The 15,637-nt window shown below is 54.9% G+C and overlaps 1 protein-coding gene across 1 annotated transcript; it reads right to left on the bottom strand.

Annotated features, from left to right (window-relative positions):
• Positions 1-1,339: 1,339 nt before the first annotated feature.
• Positions 1,340-8,690, bottom strand: S1PR2 (sphingosine-1-phosphate receptor 2). The gene is made up of 2 exons (XM_057709494.1): positions 8,529-8,690; positions 1,340-3,837 (listed from the first exon to the last, which is right to left on the bottom strand). The coding sequence occupies exon 2, from the start codon at positions 3,793-3,795 to the stop codon at positions 2,737-2,739; it is 1,059 nt and encodes a 352-aa protein (XP_057565477.1). The 5' UTR covers positions 3,796-3,837; positions 8,529-8,690; the 3' UTR covers positions 1,340-2,736.
• Between the last annotated feature and the right edge of the window lie 6,947 nt (positions 8,691-15,637).

Here is a 15,637-nt window from a genome sequence, read left to right as displayed (position 1 = left end):
GGAAGATCATTCCAGGCAGAGGGAATAGCAAGTGCAAAGGCCCTGTGGTGGGAACATGCCAAGTACTATGAAAGATGCTAGAGACAGTGGTGAACAGGATGCAGTCCTATCTTCAAGGTGTTCCTCTGTTCATTAGGGGAAATGTAAACCAATGTATATTACACCGCCAGGTGATAAGCTGGTGAGGGGCTAGATAAAGGGAAGAAGGTGGTCAGGGCAGGCTTCTCTGAGGAGGTGGCATGTTAGCAGAGGCCTGAAGGAAGAGGTGAAGGAAGCACGTGGGTATGTGGGGGAAATTTATTGACTCTGGCCTGGCCTGTGCCTCTTCCTCCTTCCAACCTCAGCGAGGGCTCAGGTTTCCAAACAGAGGTTGTCTCTGAATGGCTGGAGGGAGGGGAATTCCGATGAGGGGTGCGCATCTCAGTCTTCTGCCTGCTATCTGCCCCTCTCCTTCTCTCTCCCACTGGCTGCCCTAGTTTTGTACTGGCATTGCTGGGCGGAGCTTCAGCGTGAGGGCCTGGGTTCCCCATCAAAGCTCCAGATCTATCTTCAAAGGAGCTGCTGGGCCCTGTGCCTGTGGGGAAAGGCGGACGTGTCACTCTGGAGCCAAGCTAGGGACCCACCTTTCAGCTGCGTCCCAGCTGGTCATCTCCTGGATTCAGTGGGAATGGTGGGGACTGGCATCCCACACTCTCCACTCCTTCCACGGCAAAGAGGGGGTCGAGGATCCTTTCTCTGGTCCAGTTGTGGAGCTGGCAGGATCGAGAGTCAGCCCACCTGAGTTCAAATCCAGATGCTGCCCCAACCCACTGTGTGACCCTGAGCAGCTCACTTAACTTCTCTGAACCCACATCTCCATAAAGGGAGTGTATAGTAACTCCCACCTACTGAGGATTCTGTCTTCCTGCCTGGAAAGTGCTTGATGAAGGTCAGCCATTCCTTTGGAGAAAACTGAGCTTTAGAGGGGTATCTGGACTCCCTAGGCCATCTCTCCAGTTCCCTGGAAAGGATGTGTACTTGGGATGAAGAAGGGGGGGGCTCCCACCACCAGCCAGACTCTCTCTTTGAAGGATAGCATGGAAGCCCTGGGCCTAATTACTCACTGGGAGGGGCCAGACAACTGCCCTAGGGAGAAAGTCAGCATTGACCCTGTTTTCTCAAAAGCCACTGCAATCCTGCCTCTGGCTAGGCTGTGGTGGGGGCACAGAAAGGGAAGCCTGGCAAAGGATGAGTTGTCTAGGCGGAAGTCACCCTCCCCCATCCACAGGGTGCTAATGGGTGAACGGACACCTTAAGCCCAAAAAAACAGCAACCACCAGAAAGAGACACTGAACCGTTTATTGGCCTGAGCCTGGGTCTCAGGCATGAGAGGCATCCGGGGAGCTGTATAAGGGGAGACAAGCCCCCAACTGGCTCCTTGCCCCCCCAAAGATCCCCTCCCCCAGCCTTTGCAGTCATAAGAAATCATTTTGAGGCATGAGGTTTCCTTCCCCCGAGGTGAGCTGCATCCCAGCTCTCAAGTCGGGGGGAAAAGCCAGCAATTGCAAAGGGGTCTGTGCGGGGACCACACCCCTCTTTGGCAGCTTCAACACAGACATGAGGAGACAAAATAGCATCCACTCTGGGGAAACACGGTGAGGAAAGGGGGTCACAGACATCACACACACAGACACGCACAGACACACATAAATATAAGTTTGTACCGCAATGTCCCTTCCATCTGTCCACAGAATTTAGCAAAGTCCTTCTGAAAGCAGGTAAAGGGAGCACATCCCACAATTGTCTTTGGCACCTCCACTCCCATGTTCCGTTCAATACAACCTGAAAGAAGGCACAGCGGGCTCAAGGCTGCCCTGCCTTAGGAGATCTGGTACCTTGGCTGGGTCTGGAGGTGAGAGTAGCTTGGGGGTGGTTGTTTTTTGGGGGTCTGGGGCCCTGTGCCAACAGCTCCCCTAGAACTTTCTCCAATTCCACCCTGCCCCACTGGGAGGCCCAGAGCCCTCCTCAGGCCCCCCCAGACTGGTTTTTGCAGCCCTGGGTGATTCCTCTGTGCCCCAAATGGTGCAACCAGCCAATGAGGTCTGAGGATGGGGGTTAATTCCCCACCCCCATGTGGTTTCCCGGCATCTCGCAGAGTGAGAAGAAAGGGAAGAAGTCGCCAATGTGACAACTGGTGAAATTTGGGGAAGCTGTGGATTTGAGCCCTTGAAATGCTAGCCGGGGCTGCCCAGAATGGTCAGGCAGGAGGTGTCCAGCCCTTCAGGACAGTGTTTGCAGGGAAGTAGTCTCTGAGGTGCCCAGGAGAAGGTGACAGGGAGGGGGCGGTAAATTCAGAGAGGAGAGTCAGGCACAGGGCAGAGGGTCAGACAGTTGTGAAATGTTAACATCCTTTGTACCGGGTTGAAAATTGCTCCTGTGCTGTGCTCCTCTCAAGCACCTGCCTGCTGTCACCTGGGCCCCTTCCAGGTCCACGCCCCCCCCACCATTCCTCCCCATGATCCATTTCCTAAGAGGTCACGTTGGCCAATGCACTGGACTCCAGGATGCTGCTATAGCTGTCATCCGACTGGTCAGTGCCTCAGTCGGCAGTCTCAGGTCTGAAACATCTTCAGCATCACCCACGTCTGTGGAATGGGGGCATCTTGCTTGGCAGCCCCACGTCCCGGTCCCAGGGCACCTGGCACCTCCCCACGGAGCCCTCGGCCATGGTGGCCCGGTTGTCAGCCTGCCTGCCCCTCAGACCATCGTGTTGCCCTCCAGAAATGTGGGCGACGAGGGCATGTGCGTGCCCCTCTCCAGGGAGCTGGAGCTGCGGAGGGGCAGGAGGCGGTGGCCCGGGGTCCCATCCCGCCGCCCTTGCCCTCCTGCTGCCCGCCGCCAGCACTGCAGCGGCCGTAATACCTCCCGCCGCAGGTCCCGGCTGCGCCACGTGTAGATGATGGGGTTGAGCAGCGAGTTGAGAGTGGCAAAGGCAAAGAAGTAGTGGGCCTGGTAGAGGACAGGGCAGGCCCGGACAGGACAGGCATAGTCCAGGAGGAGGATGCTAAAGGCAGGCAGCCAGCAGAAGATGAAGACGCCCAGCACGATGGTGACCGTCTTGAGCAGGGCCAGCGTCTGTGGCCCAGCCACGTCGGCCTGGCTGGAGCGGACCACGCAGTAGATGCGGATGTACAGGGCTACAATGGCCATTAAGATGACCCAGAAGATGGTCACCACGCAGAGCACGTAGGGCTTGGCATAGAGCGGCAGGACGGTGGAGCAGGCCCCCAGGTGGCCCAGGCAGTTCCAGCCAAGGATGGGGAGGCCGCCGAGAACCAGCGAGATGAGCCACGAGGCCGCGATGAGCAGCAGCATACGGCAGCTCTTGTCGCTGCCGTAGAGCTTGACCTTGGCGATGGCTACGTGCCGCTCAATGGCGATGGCCAGGAGGCTGAAGACGGAGGCGGAGAGCGTGATAAAAGCAGAGCCCTCACGGGCGAACCACTGCACGGGTGTCAGCCCCAGTGTGACAGAGCCCGAGAGCAAAGTATTGGCTATGAAGGCCACACCTGCCAGCAGGTCTGAGGCAGCCAGGTTGCCCAGGAATAGGTACATGGCCGAGTGGAACTTGCTGTTGCGGGCGACCGCAAGGAGCACCAGCAGGTTCTCCACCACGATGGCGCAGCAGAGGATGACGATGAGCACTGAGGCCACCTGGCGGGAGGGTGTCTGCTTCGTGTCCAGATTCTCCTTGGTGTAATTATAGTGTTCCCTGACCTTGCTGGGGCTTAGGTACTCTGAGTACGTGTTGCCCATGGTGGGGCTCAGTAGCCGGCCGGGGCCATGGGGCTGTCGGAGCTGCAGAGAGAACAGACAGATAGACAAATGGGTCATTTCTGTGGCTGCTGCCTGGGCTGACCCTGGACGGCTGTGGTTCAAGTCCCAGCTCTGTCACCGGAAGTCAGAATTATTATCATCCCTGCTTTACAAGTGGGAAACCCGGAGAGGTCAGTTCACTTTTCCAAAGCCTTGAAGCTGGTCAGTGGGAGAGCCTCAGAGACCCACTCCAAAGCCTCTATAACCTCCAGGTTACAGTGTCTTTCAAAGGAACAGAAGCTCCCCACAAGGGCATGAGAGACATGAAGTGGACTTCCAGAAGCCTTACCCACCTACCCAGAGAAGGAGTCTTAGCCAGGACCTGGAGGGCTCGTCTCCCTTCTCAGATACGCTGGAGCCTCGGGCCCCATGCCGCCTGCCAACCTGGGTCAGTGAGATGTTCTCACTGATAGCACCATCCCCTGCTCATTACCACTCACTGCTGCCCTGGATTTCAGGCTGGGTCTAAGCCTAGAGGCCATAGGTGTTCCCAAGGTGACGTCCAGGGGAGACGCCAGGGAGGCCCTGAGGTCTGAGCATCACAAAGGTCACGTCATCTTCAACCACGTAGACCTTGCAGGCAATCCAGGGTTCAACCCCACTCCACCTCTGACATGCTGTGGGACACTGTGCCAAGTCACTCAACACTTGGCCTCTGGGTTTCAACGGCCTCATCTGTGCAATGGGGAGAAGAAAGCCCACTTCCCAGAGGTGATGGGAAAATCCTGTTGAATGATACACAAGGCAGGCACTCAATAAATATTAGCTAATATTATTAGCTCCCCTCTTCCTGCCATGCATGCAGCTAGGGACTAGGTGCCCTCCTTCCAATCTTTTAGGAGGGGATGCTGAGTGAGAGCCAGGCAAGATTCCCAACAGCCTGTTCTCATCAGCACCATCTAGCCCTGCCCTGGGACAGAGGGTCCTAGCGGGGTGGGCAGGGCTCTGGCACCCCCCTCCCCAGCCAAGATGAAATCCAGATGTGAGGCCCCTGGAACAAACAGGGTGGAGTCCCTGCTCCCCAGTCACATCCGGTGCGGAGAAGGCTGGGAGGGGGTGATTGAATGGGGGAGCCACAGGAGACCCGTCTGGGAGGTCCTGGCTGGGAGGCTGGGGCAGCTGTAAGAAGTCATGTGAGTGGTGAGGGGGCGTGCAACCCCGCGGGGAGGGGGGAAGGTATTTGCTTCCATGAAAGCCTGAGTCACCCCTCTCTCAAGGAAAACTGAGCCGTGGGGGGAGGGGGCGGGAAGAAGCGCGTGGGCAGAGAGGGTGAGAGGCCGACTTCATGGCCTCCCCCCAGCTTGGGAGTTGGGGGTGGGGGGTCTCTGAGGAACTGGTGCAGTGTCTGCCTTTCACAAGAGGCACAAGGGGAGCCAGGAGGAAGCTCCAGACCAGCCGTTAGTTAAATGGGGCGGGGGGGGGGGAATGCGGGGAGAGCCCTCCCCAGGTCCCTGGAAACACGCCTGGCAAGGACCAGGAGCATGCCAAGAGCACCGTTCCAGAAAATGCTGGTTAGGCCGGTTCCCAGTGAGCCTGGGAGTGATGAGGGGCTTCCGGGGTCGCCCAGCCATCTCAGTCCCGGACGGCCCCTCGTAGAGGGTGCCCTGGCCCCTGGCCCGATAGAGGCAGCTGCTCCCCCTGGGCGAAGGGACATCCGTCCTAGTTTGGGAACAGAGAAGGGCTTGTGCGCATCCCCAGGGACTGTCGCCCCGCCCATATCGCCACACAGAGGCCCCTTGTTCCCCTGCCGGACAGGGCCCCGGGCGCCCCGATGCCCTCTGCCCGCTGCAGCCGGCTTGGCCCAGGTCTGGGCCTTACCAGAACCAGCCGTCGAGCCAGAAACAGCCCGCGCCCTGATTGGCTCATTTTCAATCCCAGGGCATTGAGCAATTCGCCTATTGGCCTGAGCTTTCCATCCTCGGCAGTTGATTGGACCAGTTGGGGGCGCTCTATGGCTAGCACGACTGATCCGGTCCTTTATAGGCGGTTGGAGCTTGCTGCATTTTCGAGGACATTGTTAAGACTATGTGGATGTCCCCAGGGAGAGTTTGAACCACGGCCTGACCGCTGGGTCACCCCGACCAGACGCCCCCAGGCTGCCCTGGCCTACTGGGCCCCTCCTGGAGTCACAACTGAGCATCAAGGACCCATCACATGTCTGGAAGCACCCTTAGGGATGGCCTAGAAGCCCTGGGTGTGGCCCAGGACTACCCCCTCCACTGCCCCTCAGACCCCTGTCCTGTCTGGCGGCCAAGAGAAAGATTTATGGCCACTTCCTAGAGAAACAAGAAATGGTTTCAGCCCTCCTACCCCAGGGACTGACCAAAATGTCTGTCTTGTTCCCTAGGGGAAAGACCTTCACTTTGGGCAGCCTCAGAAGGAGGGGTGGTTAGTTAGAGAAGGGGAATCTGAGGCCCACAGTGCCTCTCTCTTCTCCACTAGGACCTTGCTTAAGGCAGGTTCATGCTTCCCAGAAAGAGGAAGCAGGGTCTGGAGGTTGGGGCTGGCACAGTCACCCCAGGCAGATACAGGCCTTTCCTGCTTCCCCTCCTTGACTCAGGCTCCCAGGTCTGGCTAACACACGGCCTGACTCCAGTTCACCTTCATCAGGGCAGTCCTGACTCCCTCCCAGATGCTCAGTAAGAAGTCACTGGGCTCAGCACTGGGGAATGGCCAGGACTGAAATGGAGCAAGAGAGACAAGTGACACGGTTTGGAGGGAAGGGAAGCGAGACAGACCAAGACTGTTCACGGGTAGATTAGGAGAGAGGAAGGCAGGAGGAAGCCTCCGTGGCTGCCAGGAGCCCCTCCCCCAAGTTCCTTGGTGGCAGGCCCTGTGGTTACTGGTCCCCTGGGCACTCACTGGTCCCATGGCCCTTGCCCTAGAGCAGCCCCCTAGGCTTGGTTTCCCTTCAGTTGCCCGCTCCATTGCCATTCTCCACACAGCAGTCAGGGGGAGCTTTTAAATTTAGAGCTCCAGTATGTCACTTCTCAGCTCCAAATTCTACCATGGCTCCCCATTACCCAAGACAGTCTGGCCCCTGCCCACCTCCCCTTTTCTTACTCTCCCCCAGGGTCACTCCACTCCAACCACACTGGCATCCAACACATCAGCCCCATTCCCACCTCAGGGCTTTTGCCTCTGCTGTTTCTCCACCTGGCATGGCCTTGCCGCAAATCCCTGAATGACTGTCTCCCCATCGTTCAGGTTTCTGTTTGGTGGCCGCCTCTGACCACCGGGCTATCCTAGCCGCCTTCCCTAGGCTGTTTCTATCATAACTTCTTTTATTATATTCACAACACTTGCCAATTTCAGCACTTATGATCGTATTTCTTGTTTTCTGTCCACTTCCACAGTAGACTGTGTGTCAGAGGCCAGCAGCTAAGTGTGTTTTCTGCCCCTGGAATGATGCCTGGCATACAGAAAGCACTCCGAAAGCGTGTAGGATGGGTAGATGGATGGGTGGATGGTTGGAGAGATGGATGAATGAATGAACGAGCGAGGCCCCACTGGGCCCACTAGGGTGGAGGCTCCTAAACCCAGCCCAGGCCCAAAACAACAGCAAAGGAGACTGGAGTCGCCTCTGGTCCGCTGGCAGTCCACCCCGACCAGGCGAAGCCCGGCGCGTCTCCTTGGAGACGGCGCCACGACCTGCCTCCGCCCTCGGGCCCGCAGTCTCGGCCTCCTTATCTGGCGGTGGAATGCACGGTATCCACACTCGATGCCTCTGAGGCCGCGCCTCCTCTCTCCCGCGACAGCCACACGCAGGGGACCCCCACATCTCCAAGCAGTGGAGCCCCGCCACGGGCCCCGCTTTTATATTCCCAGCGGACCGGGGAGAGATGGGGAGAGACCGCAGCAGCAGCTGCACCGCGAATGCCGCACGCGTGGCGCGCACGCGGGGGACCGTGGGCTCAGTACGTGGCGCCTGGAGAGTCTGACTAGGGCAGAGTGGGAGAGGGGATGGAAATCCCCGGGTGAGTCAACTCGTGCCAGAGGAGTGGGCGAGGTTCTCATGCTTGGCTGGGCCGGGAACCACGCGGGGTCCGCGCCACCCGTGCCCGCACCCACGCCCCATCCCCGGGCCCCAGAGGAAAGAAGAGACGCCGGAGCCACGCAGTCAGGTTCACTTTCCTTCCAGAACAAAGCCACGAGCCCGCGGGGGGACTAGAAGAGATGAACTACTCGGGGAAACTAAGGCAGAGGACCAGATGCGCAGGAGGTGGGCAACTGCCCTCCTCGCGGGCCCCGCCCCTTGGCCTGGAGGTACCGCGGCGCGTCGCACCTTTCGTCCTCGCCCAGCCGGAGTCAGCAAAGAGGGGCGTCCTCCCCTCCCCCATACACACTCCCCAAACCCCTGGTCAGGGGGCACGCCATCCTGCCTCCCAGTCTCCGGCCGAAGGCACTCGGATTCCGCCTTCTCCTCGGGGCCAACTTCCTGCCGCTGGAGAAGGCGGGGAGCTCAGTCTGGGGGTTCGCGGCCGAGGCAATAGGGCCTCCTGGGGTCGTGGAGAGGGCTCACGATGACCACTCCCTCGGTGCAGCAGGAGCTAGGGCGGCGTGTGCGCGCCCGGGGTGCCCCCGACCCCTAGCCGGCTCCCCTAGCTGCGATCCCGCGACCGCCGGGGACCGGGGCCCGCCCTTTCTGCGTCCTTCTCGCCACGCACGCTCACCTGGCTAGGCCGACCCGGGTCCTTGCCCTGGCCGAAGGGGCTTTGGCGTCTGCGTCCCCGGGACGGCCGCGGCAGGGGCTGGGACTGCCCGCCGGGCTCCACTGCGTCCCGGGGCTGGGGACTCGCGACAGAAGGAGACCGGGAGAGGCACCGCCTCGGCCCCCACTCGCCCCGCCCTATCTCCGCCTCCTTTCCGGCGGCCGCAGCAGCAATGAATTCCAGATGTGGCTGGCCCAGCAGGGCGCGCGAGAGGGCGGGCTGGGGGAGGCGCGGAGGGTCCCTTTGTCCGCACCCCCACCTCCAGTCCTGCCCCTCCCAGCCCTCACCCGTGAGAACCGGCCGGCGTATGACGTCACGCAGCCCCGTGCTGTCCAGTCGCTCCTGGCCAGGTGGCCCCTCACCTGAAACAACTGTTTTGGATTGCAGATATACTCCCTGGGATCCTGGGATCCTGGAATTGGAGGAGCGCATGGAATCCGCTTTAATTACTCAGCAAGGAGCCACTAAGCACCTACTAGGTGTCAACACAGCAAATAGGCATTAAGCGCCCGCTGTGTGTTCATCCAGCAAATAAGCAAGTTCCTACTATGTGCCAGGCCCTGCCTCAAAGAATGGGCTGGTTTTTGCCTTGATAAGACCCCAGAATTCAGGCGCTGGCCCCACTACCCTAGAAGACTGGAAGTACCCAGCAGCCTCCACTGCCTCTGTCCATCGATTGCCATGGCTGTGGTCGACCAGCAGGCCCAGGTTGAGTCCTGCCTTTCAAGTTGGGGCCCAGTTTTCTGTTATCCAGTTCCCCGCCCCCCCCCCACCTCTTTTTTGGCCTTACCATGTGGCATGCAGAATCTTACTTCCCCAATCAGGGATGGGATCTGTGACCCCTGCGGTGGTGCAGTGGAAGCCAGAGTCTTAACCACTGGACCACCAAGGAAGTCCTATGCATTTCTTTAGTGTCCCTCTTTTCCTCATTCAGCTTCTCCTGGGCATCTCTCTGTGCCTGGCTGCAGAGATGAAGCACACCTTCATTTACTGATGTGTGTGTGTGTGTGTGTGTGTGTGTGTGTAACCAATATCTAAACAACATGCCTCTCAGCAACTATTTTTGGTACCTCTGCTGGGCACAGCAGTGGACAAAACAGGCAAAAAAAGTCCCTGCCTTCATGGAACTTATGTTCAGGAGGGTACTATTTGTGAAAAAAATACATAATCTGCTTATATGTTTACTTACCACATACAGTAAGCACCTGCCATGTGCCAGACACTGTTCTAAGAGGCTGGAGATATATCATGAAACAAAACAGATAAAACTCCCTGTCCCAAGGGAGCTGATGTTCTACTGTATGTGCTCAGAATATCCAGAATATTGCAGGAAGAAGAAAGTGATAAATTTCCTGGGAGAGGAATGGAAATGAAAGATAGGGGACAGGGCATGGGAGGGAGATAACTTTCACTCTGTGAGTCTTTTTGTACCTTTTGACTTTTGTAACATGTGCATACGTGCCCTATTCCAACAAAAGATTACATGGAGGGAATTCCCTGCCCAGCATGGCTTGTGGGACCTCTGTTCCCCCACCAGGAATAGAACCCAGGCCCTTGGCAGTGAAAGCACAGAGTCCTAACCACTGGACCACCAGGGAATTCCCTCTCTGTATATTATACTTCAGTAAAGAGTGTTGAAAAGCAAAATGATACAAAAGGGTAGCAGCTTATTCACAATAGCCAAGATATGGAAACAACCTAAGTGTCTGTCAACAGATGAAAGGATAAAGATGTGATACATACACACACACACACACACACACACACACATGCACAATGGAATATTATTCAGCCATGAGAAAGCAAATCCTGTCATTTTCAACACCATGGGTGACATTTGAGGGCCTTATACTAAGTGAAGAGCCAGACAGAGGAAAACAAATACCACATGGTATGACTTATATGTGGAATCTTAAAAAAAAAAAAAAAGTCAAGCTTATAGAAACAGAGAGTAGGAAAAGTGGTTGCCAGGGGCTGGGGTGGGTGGGGGAAATAGGGAGAGATTAGTAAAAGGGTGCAGACTTTCAGTTACGAGATAATAAGGTCTGAGGATCTAATATACAGCATGGTGACTACAGTTGATAATACGGTATCAAACAGTTGGAACCTGCTGAGAGAGTAGAACTTAAATGCTCTCACATCCACAAAAAAAAGAGAAATATGTGAGGTGAAGGATGCATTCATTAGCTAGATGGGGGGAATCCTTCCACAATGTAGCCAATGTCTACATACATCAAATCACCTGGATGTACACTTTATATATCTGACAATGTTACATGTCAGTGATACCTTAGAAAAACTGAAATTTAAAAAAAAATCGTGGATGCTTGAATCTCAGACAATGCAACCAATTTTCAAAAACGGAGAAGTTCATCGCACTCGTCTCTATCACATTACACTCCGTAAAGAGTGTTGAAAAGGAAAACTTTGAAAAAGGACATTAAAGTTGATCCATGTATGCCTATTGGAAAGTAAAATTGGAGTCGTCTTGATGTGAAACTGTCTGCAATACGTTAAGACGAAAAAAGCACAATATAGACCAGTTTGCATTGCTTGCTTGCCCACATTTCTGAGTATATTTATTTATAAGGGCTGTATAAATACACACACATTTGCCTGTGGACATACAGGCCATCTCCAAGAGAAGGCACAAGACATGGTCACAGCGGTTACCCCCAGGGAGGGGGGCGGGGGCAGGGGAACAGGTGAGAGGGGACCGGACTCCTCATGGTGTACCATTGTGGGGTGGGGGTGACGGGCTGTTTCAAATTTTTAGCTCGTATTACCAATTCAAAAAATTTACAAAGACACGAAAAAATCAAACAGAAGGTAATAAATCACCAGACTTCTATTGTAAAAGTCTTCCTGTAATAATAATAATAGCAAATCGTATCAATAATATAAATAAACAGTAACATCGTTCATAAACATATCTATGCTATTATTCAACGTGTCCCTATGAAATAAATTTATATTAAGAATAAACATATTTAAGTTATTAATAAGGAAATGGATATTAAGAATCAATATATTAATGTTACATACACGTATGCAGCATATATATGACACAACATAGAGCCCTCGGCGCTAGTTCTGGGGAGACCTCATTGGTTTCCGCCATCCAAAACTGACATTCCGGGGGAGGAGACAGCAGAAACCAGACAGTTCCAACACAGGGTAGCAGGGTTGTGATGGGAACGTTAAAAAAAGCCAGAGAGGGAATTCACGCCTTTTCCTGAGCCAGATTTCCGTGTCCACTCAGCCCCGGGCCCGATCTTGGGGTCCACTTGGACCTCAGCAAAACCATACTGAATCCTCTGCCCAAATGAAGTGCAGCCGTGCAGCCTCTAGAAACCAGGTGTTCAACCCGCAGACGACAAAGTACGAAAAAAACTGGGTCTTCTTGCCAGGGAGCTATCAGAGCGGAAATCTTAGCCCTCTGTGAGGACCTGAGAGCGAGGCAGGAAGTGGCCCCCCCAGCTTGCCTTGCCTGGCTCAGCAGTTTGCAATCCCCTCAGGGACCTGGGGGTGCGGGGGCTAATATCAGGGCTGCAGACATATCCGGCTGTCTGTTAGGGGGACCGTGGCTCCTAGACAAAGGTGATGTCCCCAGGGACACACAGATGCACCCGCAAGCAACTCCCCGCCCCCTCCCCCCCACCGCACCTCCCACTTCTGGGGTAACATGAGGTTTCCGCCAGGTCAGCTGAGGGAACAGGCTAGAGAATTGGGAAACACTGGCATAGACACCCTGATGGTCTGGGGGGTCAAGGGGAAAGGTGACCCCCCCCCCGGGGGCATCTCTGAGTGAGAGAACAGTGGAAGAGGAAGGAAATGGGGCCCTTTTCTTGGGGAGCTCCCAAGGAGGGGAAAAAGAAGAAAAGGAGCAGCCTGCACTAATTACAGGGCCACTGATACTAATGGCTAACGCTCACACACACAGACCGTGCTGGGCGCGGCCCCGTGAAGCCTCCAGCCCCAGGAGGTGGGTGTTATGATCATCATCGTCCCAGTTTTGAAGATAGATGTGATTTGTTAGAAGAGTTTCAGGTTCACGGCAAAATTGAGCAGAAGGAATTCCCTGGTGATCCGGTGGTTAGGACTCCATGCTTCCACTGCAGGGGGCACAGGTTGGATCCCTGGTGGGGGAACTAAGATCCCCCATGCCAGGCGGCACGGACAAAAAACAAAAAACAAAAAAAGAAAACAAAAACAAAACAAAATTGACCATAAATTACAGAGATGTCCCGTATACCCTCTGCTCTCCACACGCATAGCCTCCCCCACTGTCAACAGCCCCCACCAGAGCTGCTGGACCTACACGGACACATCGCTGTCACCCCAAGTCCGTGGTTTATGCGAGGGGTCACTCTTGGTGTTGTACACTCTATGGGTTTCGACAGATGTAAAAGGACACGTATCCACCTTCAGAGTACCATACAGAATAGTTTCGCTGCCCTCAAAATCCTCCTTGCTGGGCCTGTTCATCACGCCCACCCCTCGTCCTTACCTGCTGGCAATCATTGATACGGTCCCCATAGTTTTGCCTTTCTTCATCACCCCAGTTTATTACAATTTATTTATTTACTCATTATTTTCTGGGCTGCACCGTGCTGCATGAGGGACCTCAGCTCCCAGATCAGGGATTGAACCTCGCCCCTTGACCTTAACCCCTGGAGTGTCGGGGAAGTCCCTCATCACCTCGTTTTAAAGATTAGGAAAGTGAGGCACAAGTCGTGGTAGGGTTTGAACTAGAGCTCTCTGCCCTCTTTTTCATCCCAAGGCCGCCGATCCAGTCCTGATGCGGTGACCCTGCCCCCTCCCCATTCCTCTCCCAGCAGCTTGGAATAGAAGGGCAGTGGTTATCACTCAGGACCACACCGGTTATTGGTGAGATGTAGAATGTTCCTCTATGTAGTCCGTAGGTGAAGGAAACCGTCTGACCTCTGATCCCACCCCATCCCAGATTTTACCAACGCCCCCAAATGGATGAGGTCCGGGACTGTCCTCCATCCACCCCGGGGCCTCCACTGCCCCCCACCCCCCCCCCCCCAGCTCTCAGGTTGTGGCAGGAGGAACTGCACAAGCAGAAGTGTCTGAGACAGGTCCCCACGTTCTCATCATCACCCCAGGACTGGGGGGAGGGGCCCAGCTGCAGAGAAGCTTTCCAGATGCTGATCTTGGCAGCGGAGCTGTAGCGGCCTCATTTCGTCCATCCATGGGCTTGAGGCCCACTTTCAATTTCAGGGATGGGGTGCGGAGGCTGCGGGTGGAAGACAGTCCCTGCCACGTCTGCACCAGATGCAGTTGTAGCCCGGTGAGCCTGGGAAGGGTGGGCTCTCTCTTCCAGATGAGGGAGACATATATAGTTAGGGGAGAGGGGAACCCCAAAGGCCCACTTCAGCCCCCCCAGCATAATAATAACAGCTGACACATACATCACGTGCCAGTTACTGTCCTAAATCTCTCTGCAAATATCAACCCATCCAAAGCTCACAACAGCTCCTTTAACTAAGGAATGAATAGACACACTGCAGTTTATCTTCACATGGAAGACCATTCAGGAATATAGCATTTGAAACCTTGAATTCTAAAAGGAACTAGTGATATAAAACAAGCTGGATGAATCTCAAATGCATTATGACGAGAGAAGGAAGGCAGACACAAAAGGCAGTATACTATATGATTCCATTTCCATGCGTTCTAGAAAAGGCCAAACTGTAAGGACAGTGAGCAACCAGTGATTTGCAGGGCCTGAGGGTGGAGGGAAGGTTTGACTACAAAAAGGCGTGGGGGGAGTTTTTGGTGATGGAACCATTCTATATCTTGATGGTGGTGGTGGTTATATGACTGTATGTATTTGTGGAAACTTGCAGAACTGTGCACTAAAAAGGAAAGACTTTAACTATTTTCAATTGTATCTTAAACAAAAATCCCTCACAACTGCCTTACATCAGTCAGAGTCCACTTCGGAAAATAGAAGTATCTCAAACAGAGGGCATTTAATACATGGGTTGGTTACATAGATGAGAAAGGAGAGCAGGGGGGCTTCCCTGGTAGCACAGTGGTGAAGAATCCGCCTGCTAATGCAGGGGACACGGGTTCCATCCCTGGTCCGGGAAGATCCCACATGCTGCAGAGCAACTAAGCCCATGTGCCACAACTACTGAGCCTGCACTGTAGAGCCTGCGAGCCACAGCTAATGAGCCCACACTCCGCAACTACTGAAGCCCGCACGCCTCGAGCCCATGTTCTGCAAGAAGAGAAGCCACTGCAATGAGAAGCCTGCGCACAGCAACCAAGAGTAGCCCCGGCTCTCTGCAACTACAGAAAGCCTGCGCGCAGCAACGAAGACCCAACGCAGACAATAAAATAACATAAATAAATAAATTTATTAAAAAAAAAAAGAAAGAAACCAAAGCAGGGGAGGGGTGAGACAACTCAGAAATGAACACAGAGAGGCCATGTCCAGTGGGAGATGCTGTCAAAGCAGATAAGGCAAATTACCCTGGCTTCTCCCATCCTCGTGCCCTCCAGTCTACCCTCAGTGCCTGCCACTGTCTAATTCTGGGCACAGAAGGCAGTGGGCAAGGGGCCTATGCTATACAGGGGTCAGCCCTTAGCCATGGGGCAGAGGCAGAGTAGGGAATGGGTGACCTGAGGGTACACATGGTCAAGGCTGGTACAAGCCATGTGAGGAAGGTGCAATTGTACCCCCATTTTACAGAGGCGGAAACTGAGGCCCAGACAGTCCATGTGCCCTGCCCAGGAGTTCAAGCTCTGAGGGGGTCTGACTCTCTACCAAAACCCAGGGGGCTGATTCTATGCCTTTTTTTTCTGCTCCACGCACCAGCTCTGCTGCTGAACTGAAGGGAAATGAAGAGAATGGAAACATCTATGCAAATCAGGCCCATCCTTAGGGGTTAGGGAGGGGATGCCTCAGTGGGGACTCCTCCTCCTCACGCGCTGGGCAGTTACCAACAAACTGAGCTGCAAACAAACACACAGCAGATGTTTTGGCAGTTGATGGGGGTGTATTTTAAGCAGCTGCCCCCAAGAGGTCTGACCCC

Source organism: Hippopotamus amphibius, chromosome 15, assembly GCF_030028045.1.
Source record: "Hippopotamus amphibius kiboko isolate mHipAmp2 chromosome 15, mHipAmp2.hap2, whole genome shotgun sequence".
Classification (NCBI taxonomy): Eukaryota; Metazoa; Chordata; class Mammalia; order Artiodactyla; family Hippopotamidae; genus Hippopotamus; species Hippopotamus amphibius.
The sequence above is the reverse complement of the archived record's forward strand: the minus strand, read 5'-3'. Positions and strand labels throughout refer to the sequence as shown.